This window comes from Protobothrops mucrosquamatus, unplaced genomic scaffold (assembly GCF_001527695.2).
Source record: "Protobothrops mucrosquamatus isolate PMUCROS unplaced genomic scaffold, P.Mucros_1.0 scaffold76, whole genome shotgun sequence".
Lineage (NCBI taxonomy): Eukaryota > Metazoa > Chordata > Lepidosauria > Squamata > Viperidae > Protobothrops > Protobothrops mucrosquamatus.
In genome coordinates this window covers 845404-858146 of record NW_015386453.1, presented here as the reverse complement: position 1 = coordinate 858146, position 12743 = coordinate 845404, and the positions used below count along the sequence as shown (strand labels likewise).

The window sequence follows — 12743 nt, the reverse complement described above, 5'->3', positions numbered from 1 at the left end:
CCCCTAAAAATTTGTTAAAACACCCCTTTAAAAAGAACCTCAATTTGGCCAATTTGAATAATTTTCTGTTTGCACCCGCAGCATGCCACCTCTCGGGGTTCCAAACCCCATCCTCGAGGTGGGCCCTTGAGATCTTATTGGGCCAGGCCTGCGCGAGGGGTGAATCGCGCAGGGCCAATAGGACCGTCCTAGGGTACATCGATTAAGTCATAAGTCCGGCTGTGGGAGATCAAAAAAGGAGAAGGGGGGGGAAAAAGAATTTTCAGTCTCGGCCACACCAAGTCCTCCATCGGCTGGAACGGGGCCGAAGCCAGGATCCTCCAGGCCATACTAGGTCCTCCACCGGCCAGAGACAAAGCCGGGGCCACGTTCTCCTAAATGGGCATTATAAGTTTAGACTACATTCTTCCCTGTTTTTTGTTATCGTTTTTAAATTGTTTTTAATGGATAAATTATGTTGATTGTTTAGTTTAACTTTTAACTGTGTACGTTATCCAGAATCAAAATTCAATCAATCAAATAAGCATACAGTGTGACATTTCTGCCTCCTTCAACAGCTTTTCTGCAAATGAACTTCAATATTGCTCAGGTAGCTTCTATGGGACAGATCACACTGGGGGATCACTCACGTTGATTTCGGTAACAGCAATGTCTACTATACTCCCGACCACAATCAGAGCATCAAAGGTATTCCATGCATCAACAAAGTAGTGCTGCAAGAGAACAACAGAAAAAGCTCCAGAAAGAGCCAGTCAGAACTAATTTATGTCCAGTGACCTACTCACATCTACTTTATCTAACCGAGCCAAAACAGCATGGGTCTGTCCCCTGGTTTCTTTGGGCACAATTCAAGGTGGAGTTTGGGTTATATAACAGTAGTGGCGAACTTATGGCACGTGTGCCAGAGGCGGCACTCAGAGCACTGTCTGTGGGCACGCATGCCGTCGCCCCAGCCCCGCCTCCCCCCATTGCCCCCTCCTCACCAGCAGCCCCCCTCGGAGAAGAGTCACCCCCAGGCACAGCTCGCACGGAGCAGCGCAGCCAAGGACATGGCAGCCGGGCAATGGAGACAAGACTTCGCCCTCATGCCCCGTCACACACAGTTGATACTGCGGGGCGTGGGCAGAGGGCGTGGCTGCCATGGTGCTGCTGGGCCACCTGGGCGATCTGTGGCGGGCCATGGAGGCAGTGAGTGGCCAGGTGGGGGGTGGGGCGGGGCAGAGGTGGGGGCAGGGTGGTTTTTGGGCACTCGGTATCTAAAAGGTTCGCCATCACTGTTATATAACATCTCAATAATTGAAGGCCTCTGCTTTCTTAAGATTTTTCAGTTGTGTGGTAATCCTACTTCAGATTATTATTCCTGTCACTGAGTAACCAGAAAGGGCACACAATGAGGAAACACAACCCTCCCTTTCCAGAAGCTCTTTACCATCTTAACAAAATTCAAGCCTGGACAATTCAATTTTGTCCTTCGGGGCTCAAGATTGAGAGGTGAGGGAAGGCACAGGCACAATATCTTATTCAGTACTATTAACCAACCTGAGTTGTTGGTATGGGTTGGCCTAAAAATCAAAATGTATTAATCACACATTTTTCACCATCTATTCTGCTTGAAAGTGTGATCTTAAAGTGTAGAAAGTGTGAGTTGTGAGAAGGCTCCTGGGCTGCAATATTAAATGCTTCAGAATTTAATGCAAAGATGTAGGTCCATCTAGAACAGGGGTAGTCAACCTTGGCTCTTTTATGACTCGTGGACTTCAACTCCCAGAATTCCTGAGCCAGCTATGCTGGCTCAGGAATTCTGGGAGTTGAAGTCCACGAGTCATAAAAGAGCCAAGGTTGACTACCCCTGATCTAGAAGGATATCCTGAATTCCCCTGGAGGATATGCACCAAATAAAGGTATTTTTTTACATGCAAGGTTTAAAAAATGGAGGGCTCTAGAGATTGGCAAAGCCATACATTTACCATAACCTGAAAGTTTGGCAAATGACCTCACCTCCCTTCTCACGTTACAGCAGTAACTGAGGATACCAGAAGGGATGTGAGAATTTTCTTGGACTGAACACTGCACCATCAAGAACAAGGAGGTCCTCCAAAGGTAGCTCTGTCAAAAAACTTGAAACAGGAGTTCCTCCCAGCAAACAAATTGTTATACATGATGCAGAAGATTGAAGTAAAAACTGTTTTAAGTCTCTTAATGAAAACTCCTTCAACACCTAATAGTGATAACTTGGTGTTGTTCAAAGTGTTCTGGAGTTATGGGGAACAGAGATAACAGTCCTCTATTGGTTTACTTTTGCAAAACTCCCAAACCTTGGGCTTGAAGGCAATAATCTTCAGAAACATTTCAACAGTGAAGAGGCCTGTGAACACCATATTGAGCAGATCCATCACGTAATTAAAAGGCTCCGATTGTTCATAGTGCTGAAAGAAGAGACAAGGCATGAATAATACAGGAGAATTTTGCAAATCTTGATGATTCAAGTGGGATTTGTTGAAAATCTCCTTATAGTAAGAATGAATGCCGAACTCAAAGTATCAACTTTCCTAGGTTCTTTCCTTCTTGTTCTGAAATCATGCACATATAGGTTAATGCAGATAATCCCACGGCCTTATCTTTGTCAGCTCTTTTGCTACTGTGCAGCTGAATTTCCAACTTCTGTGGCACCTCCAGCATCTCCACTTTCTTCATATGGCCTGGAGTGGATTTTCCCAGAGTTTACCAATTCATTACATTCACCACGGAGACCCCAAATATTAAATATGGGGTTTTACATATTTATTTTAAAACTATGTTTCTCTATTCACCTTATTGACAATAAGTTTTTCTAGTCATATCTTATTACAGTAGTGTTGTTATTCCTCGCCAGCCAGTGGATCTGGCAGCTGAGTCTGAGGAATCAGATTAGGAGGAGGGGCCTGGAGTGACATTAGAGTCAGAAAAAGGCTCTGAGGAGCTCCAAGACTTACAGTCGGACGAGGAGCCTGGCCCTTGTACTCGCGCTCAGGCTGAGACACAGCTAGAGCCCGAGTTGGACAGTGATGAAGAACAGCTGGGACAAATCCCTGATGCACGAATGCGCAGGCAGGAGAAGCGAATGGGACAGAGGAATGCAATGGGGCACCTCCAAAGACAAAGGAGAAGGCATTAGGAAGCCACGCCTTGGCTGAATTATAAAAGGGAAGGTGTGGGAGGTGCTGGTTGCCAAAGGCAACCGTTTGTGTTAAGGATCGAGTTTGTGTGGACTGTGTTTGTTTGCCTTGGACACTGACTCAGGTCTGTGAGAATAAAAGGGGTTGTTTTTTTCTTGCGGTTCCTGCCTGTTTCTTGGAAGAGGGGTTTCTCCTTGTGAGCATAACAAGGACTCATGTAGGCTAGGACAGAACAAGTAGTGATAGCACTTATGGCATTCATGACTGCATTTTCCTGCATGCACTTGGATCCCATTTTTATTCTAAAAATATATATATTCACATATGAATTCATTCCAGTAAACAAATGGGTTGACCTGCCTTGTTCATAGATTTTATAAGGGTGGATTTGTAACCCACCTATCTGTTTTCACCCTTTCTAATTTCTAATCCCTTAAAGAGGAAATAGCTGGGCGATGTCTTTTGATTTGTGGCACTACAAATGATGCTTCTCACCTGTACAGCCAAAGCAATTGTGTTCAGCAGGATCAGTACAAACATGATGTATTCAAAACAAGTGGAATTGACCATATACCAGAATTTGTACTGATATTTGTTCTTTGGGATATAGAGTTGTAAGGGTTGAGCCTTCAAGGCATATTCCACACATTGCCGCTATGGGAAAAGGAAAAGAAAGCAATTCAGCTGAGCGGTTAAGAGAGAACCTCCAACACCCCCACCCCCATCCTCTGCACATTTCTTCAGCAACACCTGAGCTGCTAGCTGAAACAGTATTCACAACATAGAGCAACATTTCCTAATTTTGTAAACCAAAGCCCCGACACGCATGAAGAAGACCAGTATATGTCATATTTCATGCGTGCTGGAATTCTTGATGCCATTTCCCCTCTGCACATCCATTGACAAAACTCCAAATCCTAATAGCCTACACCTTTCCTGTTCTATATTCTGTCATGAGGTGTGTTAAAGCTGGATAGGTGTTGTTTAGATTTGAATTATTACTAGGTGATCCAGTTATAAGCAATTCATGGGAAACACAGATAAAAGACTCTGATCGGAACCTCATACCAAAACGTTCTTGCAAAAATAATTACCTATTACTTTCAAAAATCTCAAGACCCTAAACTTTAGTGTTTTTCCCCTTGTTCTGCCTTTTTTTTAATAAAAGGAACCCAAAATAGCTCACGATTGCCACTTTTTTCAGTTTGCTGTGGTTACAATGTATTCTCCCTCAATAAATAAATAAATACAAATAATAAAACATAACATGACTTTTCAAACTCCATCTTCTTTGCACTGATGTGTATTATTAGAATGCATTCTAAACTTGATGTATAATGGATTGTATTTATTAAGGTGTGTTCTTAGAACAAAAACGATTAATAAACAGAGGTAAAATAATACTTCAGAAATGAAAAGGGCTCTGGTTCTAACAGCATTCCTTTATGCAGTGTGAAAAACTGGGAGAATGATTTCATTCTTCTCAGTACAGAGGGCAAAACCGAGGGGGGGGGGAAATAGTAATTTGATTCCCATTAAAGGTAGGCAAATGGAATGTATAGTGGCAAAGTCCTTGATTGCTGATACGAATGAATAATTATGGGGGTAAACCAATCTTCCCTAATCTGAGGCTTTCTAAATATGACAAAACTGTGTGATATTCGGAATTCTCAGCCAATGTGGCTCTTCTTACCGTTGCAATCCCAACACAACATGAAGATTATCAAGTTGGGGAAAACTGGACTAAGCTAATGTCATTTGGAGAAGGGAAAAAAAAGTAAACTGAAATGTTATTTCACAAGCAAATACAAGGTGGGGTATTGAAATGCTACCTGGTTCTTGTCCAGCTCACAGTTTTTGTATTCCTGCTCTCCTTGGGCCCGGAAAGTGATGATGACAAAGCCCACAAAGATATTCATCATGAAGAAGGCAATGATAATGATGTAGACAATGAAGAAGATGGAGATCTCAACTCGGTAATTGTATATTGGTCCTTGGTTTTCTGCATTGGCATCAATAGCTTTGTACAAGAGCCTGGCATAAGTAAGATGGTGGCAAAGAAAGGATAAGAGGGTGCATAGCAGGAATGGAGAAAAAGAAATGGTTTTTTTGAAGACCTTCAGTCAATGCCACAGTAAGAATACTCCTGAGGACTGGATACTGGGGATTCAGGGAAAACTATGGCCATTCTACCCTCCTTGTAATTCTTTGCGGAAGCATTTAGCAACTAATGTGGATACAACACTCCAAATTGGGGTCATGGCTTGTCAAAATTGCTAGAACCCAGAAGAAATCATTATCTCTAGTCATCTGAAGAATGGTCTAGGCAAAGCATGATGGCTGAGTCTTGCAATCAATGAGAACATACTCAGACTTGAGCATTTTCTCTCTTCAGAAAAGATTCAAACCAAAAATTACAGAATTCAGGGTTATCTGCTGGTCTATGGCTAAATAAAGATTGATTGATTGAATTCAAGGTTCCAAATAAGTTCAGGATGTAAGATATTGCTCAGAAATTCTATATTACTTGTCCCCCATCTGACTCAGCATCTGCTCAAGAAACATAGGGAACCAGTGCAATTCCATCCATCAAGTTCTGTTGAAGTCTCATCCTGCAACCTAATTTTCAGTCTGAACAATATCATGTCACTCTTACTGCTGTTTTCTTGCTGATGACCCACTTCCTCTGAATTCGGGTTCTCAGGAAAATAAATAAATACTTACATACATACCCTCTGGGATAAGCAACATTATAAAAAGCACAGAAAAGAGTTATTTATAAAATAATAAAGGCTGGATTTATAAAAAAAATCAGTCAGGATTCAATTACATTCTTGAATCCTCAGTTTAGCACAGTGGTGGCGAACCTATGGCACGCGTGCCAGAGGCGGCATTTGGAGCCCTCTCTGTGGGCACGCATGCCGTCGCCCTAGCCCCACCTCCTCCTGCAGCCCCCTCACCAGCAGCCTTCCTGGAGGAGAATTGCCCCCGGGTGCGGCCCACACGGAGCAGCGCAGCCAAGGACATAGCTGGGCAGCAGGGACACGACTCCGTCCTCGCAGCCCATAGCGTGCAGATGCTGCTGTGAGGTGTGGGCGGAGGGCATGGCTGCCATGGTGCTGCAGGGCTGCCTGGGTGATCTGCTGCAGGCCATGGAGGCGCTGCATGTCCCTGCAGGTGGGCGGGGCAGGGGGCAGGTGGGGGCGGAGCAGGCAGGGTGGGAGGCGGAGCGGGGGCGAGGAGGCGGTTTTGGGGCACTCAGTCTCTAAAAGATTTGCCACCACTGGTCTAGCACATTGTCCATCTCTATCTGCTTTTTGAAGCCTGGAATACCATCATGGGATCTGATGGGGCTCTTCCACTCCCTTGGTTTAATCAAACACAGTATTTTTTATAACACTAGAAATGTGGGAGAGTATTCAAAAGGCAAAGGGAGGAGGAAAGAGAGGAGAGGATCCTTTTGGGGTTTTGGGTAATCATATTCTATCTCTGTTTCTGAAAACAGGATGAAAAAACATCAAGTACCCTTCATTTTGGGGTTAGCAGAACATATTCTCTTACTAAACGTTTGAGCTAAGCAAGATATATCTAAACAGCTGTTTAAAGCGAAAAACGTTAAGACATCTGGGAATGGCAAACATCAAAGACGTGCATACACTCTGAACACAACCTCTACAGAGTAACTCACGCTGGCCATCCCTCAAAAGTGGAGACAGTGAAGAGGGCCATCATGCCTGATAGCACATTGTCGAAGTTGAAGTCACTGTTGAGCCACATGCGCTCACGCACCATTGGGTGAGCCACATCTCCATCTTTGTACACAATGAATGTGCCTCTGGATTTGGGAGGAAGGGAAGGAAGGGAAAATGGACAGAAGAAGCAATGTGATAGTTTTCAATCAATTAGATAAAGATTATTCTTATCTATTGAATCTGCATATGTATAGGTCAAACAAACAAACACAGCTAAAAGGAATCTGTAATTATTTGGCAATTAAGTTAAGCTAATCCCAAATTCTAGCTTCCAACTCTGAACTCACTACAACTACACCTGGGGACCAATCATTAATATAAACATGAATAGAGTTTTTGCCATTCTGCTTCTAGTAGTAAGCAGTGGCACTGTTGGAAAGCTGGAATCAGCAGTGTTGACAAAGGCCCTAAAACGAATCAAGGGAACCTGGCAGGGACCAGGACAAGGACCGAGTATATTTTTTTCTATCCAGTTATTTCAGTGCAAAGCTACAGCACTGATGCTACAGGGAATTCTTTACCAGTCTCTTGTACTCTTATTAGAGCAGATTTTATACTTACTTGCACTCAACTGGGGTATGCTTGGCCTCATCTGTGCAGCTATAGAATTTGCCCTGAAGATACAAGGATAAAAAAGGTAGACAATCACAGGAGAGGAAAGTATTTTTCTTGGAAAACTATCTTTCTAGTCTCTTGGAGCTTACTGAAATTCTGAGGAAATGCTTTATATATCAGTTCACATAGGAACAGCCTTTAAATAGTTCCGACTAAAGTTCTTCATTTTTAGCAGTTGTGAGGTCCTTTCAACCTCTAGGTATTGAAGCCAGTGCCTCCCCATCCAGTCCATAGAATCCCTTATGTATTTTCATTTGTGCCACTATCATTATATATAACACCAACTCTTTAGACTGTATTATCATATTGTCTTTTGTAAATATTCCCAATAATGCTGTGAATCTTAGGGAGATGGGCGGTTAAGAAGGATGAAATATAAATAATCTATTTTAGTATCCTGATTTATAGTCAATCAATCTGCCTGCCTGCCTGCCTACTTACCACTAGAATCCCAAGATCCTAGCAATTTTCAACAGTAAAAACCACCATGAAACAATAGAGATAAAAACATGTTTAATAAGGATCAAATCAGTTATGGATATAATTTCAACCATCAGGCAAAATCACCAATAGAAGACAACTTCCACTTGTAAAGGACCTGCACAATACCTCTAACTTGGCAGCTTTTAAAAATAGACTAAGAGTATCACTGCTATAATCTTCACTAAAAGACTTTTTCCCTAGGTTGGTTACCATAACCGGGAAACATTATCCCTGGGTCACACCAATATCGTTTCATGTGGGAACCTGCAACATTCCCATCCAGGTCAAATATACTAAACTGGTTGTTTCTGCCTGGAGAAAGAAGTTATGCTTTGCATTGTACCCAGAAGCCTACTAGCAGATAGGCCTTGCAGCATTCAACATACAGGTGCAATTCTGGCCATAATACGAGGGTAATTCGGAAATAAACCTCCGTTTGGTTATCAATGTCAGACACTCACAGATACAGAACTTGTATTATACACATTAGAAAACTACAAAATTACATTATTTTGTGACATAATCGCCATTCAAACTGAGGCACTTGTCATAATGTCTTACAAGGTTTGATATTCCTTCCACAAAAAAATCTCCTGCCTGGGAATGAAGCCACCCTGTAACAGCATGATGAAGCGCACTGTCATTGTCAAAGCGGTGCGATGCAAGCCACTGTTTCATGTGCCTGAAGAGGTGGTAGTCGCTCGGTGCCAAATCTAGGCTATGGGGGAGGGGGGTGATCAAAAACATCCCAAGGGAACTGCTTCAAAACTTCTTGGGTGTGTCTAGCGGTATATGGGTGAGCATTATCGTGAACCAACACCACATCTCAAGTCAGCATGCCCCGATGCTTGTTATGAATGGCTCATCTGAGTTTGTCTCATCATGCAGGTCAATTTGTCCATCTTTAAACATGCTACACCACTGACATACGACACCTTCACTCATCACGTTTGGTCTGTAAACATTACACAGTTCACGATGAATCGCAGCTGCCGAAAGTTTTTTCACGCACAGGAATTGTATTACTGCATGCACTTCACATTTGGTGGGATTTCCTATGGCAGGGTTGATTTTCAACTGATTAGTGGATGAGTCAACTGCAACACAACCGTCTCCTTCCCCTCCTCACTGCCTACTGAACTACTGCGCACGGCGCCATAGGACGGGCGTTGCTATCCCCACCTATTTCTTGCACATGCTCAAACAGAGGTTTATTTCCGAATTGTCCTCATAGCTATCAACCTTCAACATGGGTGCTACTGCATTCTGAACTAGCTGCAGCTTCTGAGTAATCTTTCAAGATAGCCCCCTGTAATGCACTTTATAACAATGTCCATGGATGAAGAGGAGGCATGAATTACTGTTCCCTGATCTCCTGTTCCAGAGCCATGAATGATTCATCAGGTAAAGCTGGGCTAAGGCACACCTGGCCACAGCTCTTACCTGGCCACCAGGCAGCAGCTATGAGTTTAGGAAAATACTCAGCTCATGAATTTGTTCCTTTTTATTTCATCTACAGCAGCTACTGCAGAAGACATAGCCAGATGGTCTCATTTTGTTTTGATTGAAGCTCTGCTGGCTTCATTTCATCAAAATCTCCAGCACTGAGTCAGGATCTTAACATTTCCTATTTAATTAGGGATGGCAAAGTGTAACTGGATATCACCAGCTTAATGAGACCTCATAATGAACCAATGGATATACACTCTCCGTGGCCTTATAAAGATTTATCAAAGGCCGCTGGAAAGATATGTGCAACTGCAAAGGGGAAGAAAAAAGGTTTGTCCTAAGATTCTTGCTGCTGTCACAGGACTGCTGCTGGAAATTGGCAGGTCTGTGTGAGAAGGGTTTCTTTCTCTCCATTAAATTTAGACACACAAAAGTTGTGCTCTGAAATCTATCATCCTGCTGTGTCCATATCTCACTCATTGTCACTGAGCTGTTGCTGGTAGGGGCAAGAAAATAACATGTGTGAGCTAAACATAAGAATGCTGAGTTAAGAAGAGGAGAAGTCACATGTCAAGCAATAAGACTAATAACTCTTTCTACGTTTTATTTTTAATTTATCTCTATACTTCTCTATCTAGTTGATTCCTTCCTCTTTCTTATTTTCCATTCTTTCTCTTCTGTCCTCCTCACCTCAACTGGGCCTAGCATTTTGCTAATCTCTGCTCAGGCCAGATCCCAAACTTCCATATAGAATATGGAATGTGGGAGTGAAAGGACCCTTGTGGTCATTCAATCTATCTCTTAGTGCAGAAATCCAAATTAAATATCACTGACATGGCTGTTCAGCCTTCAGAGGCAGAGACCATTTAAGAGTTCCTAAATGGTCTCTGCCTTAAAGAGTTCTGAGAAACGTGGTACAAAAACTGTTTAAGTTTCCCCTAGCTATGATGTTCATTATTGTATTTCCTTTAATTTCACTTGAGTGTTAGGTTTTTCTTTGTGACATCTGCAACTGTAGATAAATCGAGAAGGTGTTTTTTACCATCAGGCACAGGATTTGTTGCTAAGGTGATGCGTCTGGAAAAGTGTTTAGGCAAAACCTGAAGAAGCCCACCCACGCATGCTCCATGAGTTCGGTCATCACTCAATATATTCTTGATCATTCCAAGAACACATATCTATCTCCCATGCTCACTTCACCTTAGCCCCCCATTGAAATGTTAAATACTGTATGTCTTACCTTGAACAACTGAACGCCAATGCAAGCAAACATGAACTGCAGCAAGGTGGTGACAATCATGATATTTCCAATGGTGCGGATTGCTACAAACACACATTGTACCACGTGCTGTTTGGGAAAGGAGGCACACGGGGAGAGGAAGAGATAGTTGAAAATACACTTTTCAGCCCTTATGACGTCATATGAAAAAACCAAGAGAGGGAGGGGCAAAGAGAGAGGGCCCACCACTCCACAGCTTACATGCACCCATATGTGAAGAAATGGATGGATCCAGTCCTGCACTTTAGGGCAGCTTTCCCCAGCCCAGTGCCTCCTAGCTGCATTGGGCCGCATTTCCAACTTTGCATGGCCATATCTAGAAAGCACCCAGATTGGGAACATCGCTCAAGAACCAGCACCTATTCTTCAGATAAGTCCTCACCTTCAACCCCTTGGCTCGGTTGATGGCTCGGAGAGGACGTAGTACCCTCAGTACCCGCAAGATCTTCACCACAGAGATGGCACTGGAGCTGAGGCAGAAAGAGGGAGGCAGGTGTAAGAGCCAACAGGCCCATGCCCAGTCATTTGGGCCCACTTTTCAGATGGGATGTCCAGAGCTTAACGCTGCTCTCTCTAAATCCGTTTGGTTCTTTGTCGGGGAGCATACTTATCCTTTGCATATTCTGCTTTCCAACTTACTGGATGCCAAAAGAGATGAGTGAGACACTGACAACAAGCAGATCCAGGAGATTAAACCAGTTCCGGCAGAATGAGCCCTTGTGCAGGAAGGCACCATACGCAGTCATCTGCAGATAGAGATGTCAAAGCAGCTGTGTGTCTCTCCCTTCCTCTCATAGATGTTGTGAGAATGAAGGAACTTGGAAATTAATGCCTGGTAATTTTGCTGTAAGTGACTCTGCTTCACAAATCAAGTCAGCTATATTCAAGAGGCTACTGGCAGTACAGATCTCTCCCCTCCCTCGAGGTCCATAAAGGTATTTCCATTAGTTCCACAGACTGTACCGGCTGGTATCTTTTTATGTCCCTGAACAGATGGTATATGCCAACACTGTATTGGAACAGACCTACATCACACCCATATATAGAGAACACAGAAATAGGTGCAATCTCATGGATATTGCAGTTATATTTTTTTTAAGAAAACAGTTATATTTTTGCAATTATGTTTTAAAGAAGACAAATGACTTCTGATTAGGCTTATAAAGATATGCTTTACAAAAGTACCAGTATGAGCAATGAACTCTCAGAACTAGAAGAATGCCTTAATAGGATTTCCTGAATCGGATAGACTTCCATGCCTTGTACAAACCCTAGCTCTTTCCATGGAAAACAAACACAGAGCAAGATTAAAAAATATATGTAGATAAATACAGAGGCTTAAGACCATGTTTTCGTCTAGGAATAGACTAAATAAAGATTTAATCCCTTGTGATATTTCTGCCCACCTCTCATGACACACCGTACGCATTCTACGCTAGAGGTAAACTGACTTCAATACTGAGGTATCCATTACAATTATAAACAAGAGGGCATTCTCAAGTTCTCAAATGGTGCAGCTCAGACTTAAGAAGGCAAAGATGTTGAGATAGTCTTCTAAGTCCAGAATTATTTATAAACACATGCTAAATAGCAATAGAAATAACCATTTGGATACTTAGTACAGAAACGGAGAGTTCTCACGCCTTGACATTTATTCTTGGAAGTTCCGGATCTCTATCCCAATTGCATTTACAGTTTTGCAGTTTTACAGTTTCTAACAGTTCATTCTGCAATTTTCTTTAATCCACTCATCTGCTTCCTACCCTATAGTTTTAGCATCCACAAGGCTATCCAAGTGATATATTGGCCTCTAGATAGATAGATAGATAGATAGATAATTTAATTTGTATACCGCCCTTCTCCCATAGGACTCAGGGCGGTTCACAGCATATTAAAAACAAATAATATACACACAATACAAAAAATGCAAAATACAAAATACAGAAATACAAAAAATAAACCCCGATAAAAGCCGAATTAAAACCAAATATTACCAGCTGTGTTTCCAAT

General features: G+C 42.6%; 1 protein-coding gene across 1 annotated transcript in view; it reads right to left on the bottom strand.

Moving 5' to 3' along the window:
* The window catches only part of CACNA1F (calcium voltage-gated channel subunit alpha1 F), a 75108-nt gene that overhangs the window by 18710 nt on the left and 43655 nt on the right, over nucleotides 1-12743 (bottom strand). Inside the window, 9 exon segments of the mRNA XM_029283393.1 lie at nucleotides 630-713; nucleotides 2316-2426; nucleotides 3651-3809; nucleotides 4988-5189; nucleotides 6844-6990; nucleotides 7469-7521; nucleotides 10695-10802; nucleotides 11116-11203; nucleotides 11373-11479. Coding sequence (XP_029139226.1) covers nucleotides 630-713; nucleotides 2316-2426; nucleotides 3651-3809; nucleotides 4988-5189; nucleotides 6844-6990; nucleotides 7469-7521; nucleotides 10695-10802; nucleotides 11116-11203; nucleotides 11373-11479 — 1059 coding nt within the window.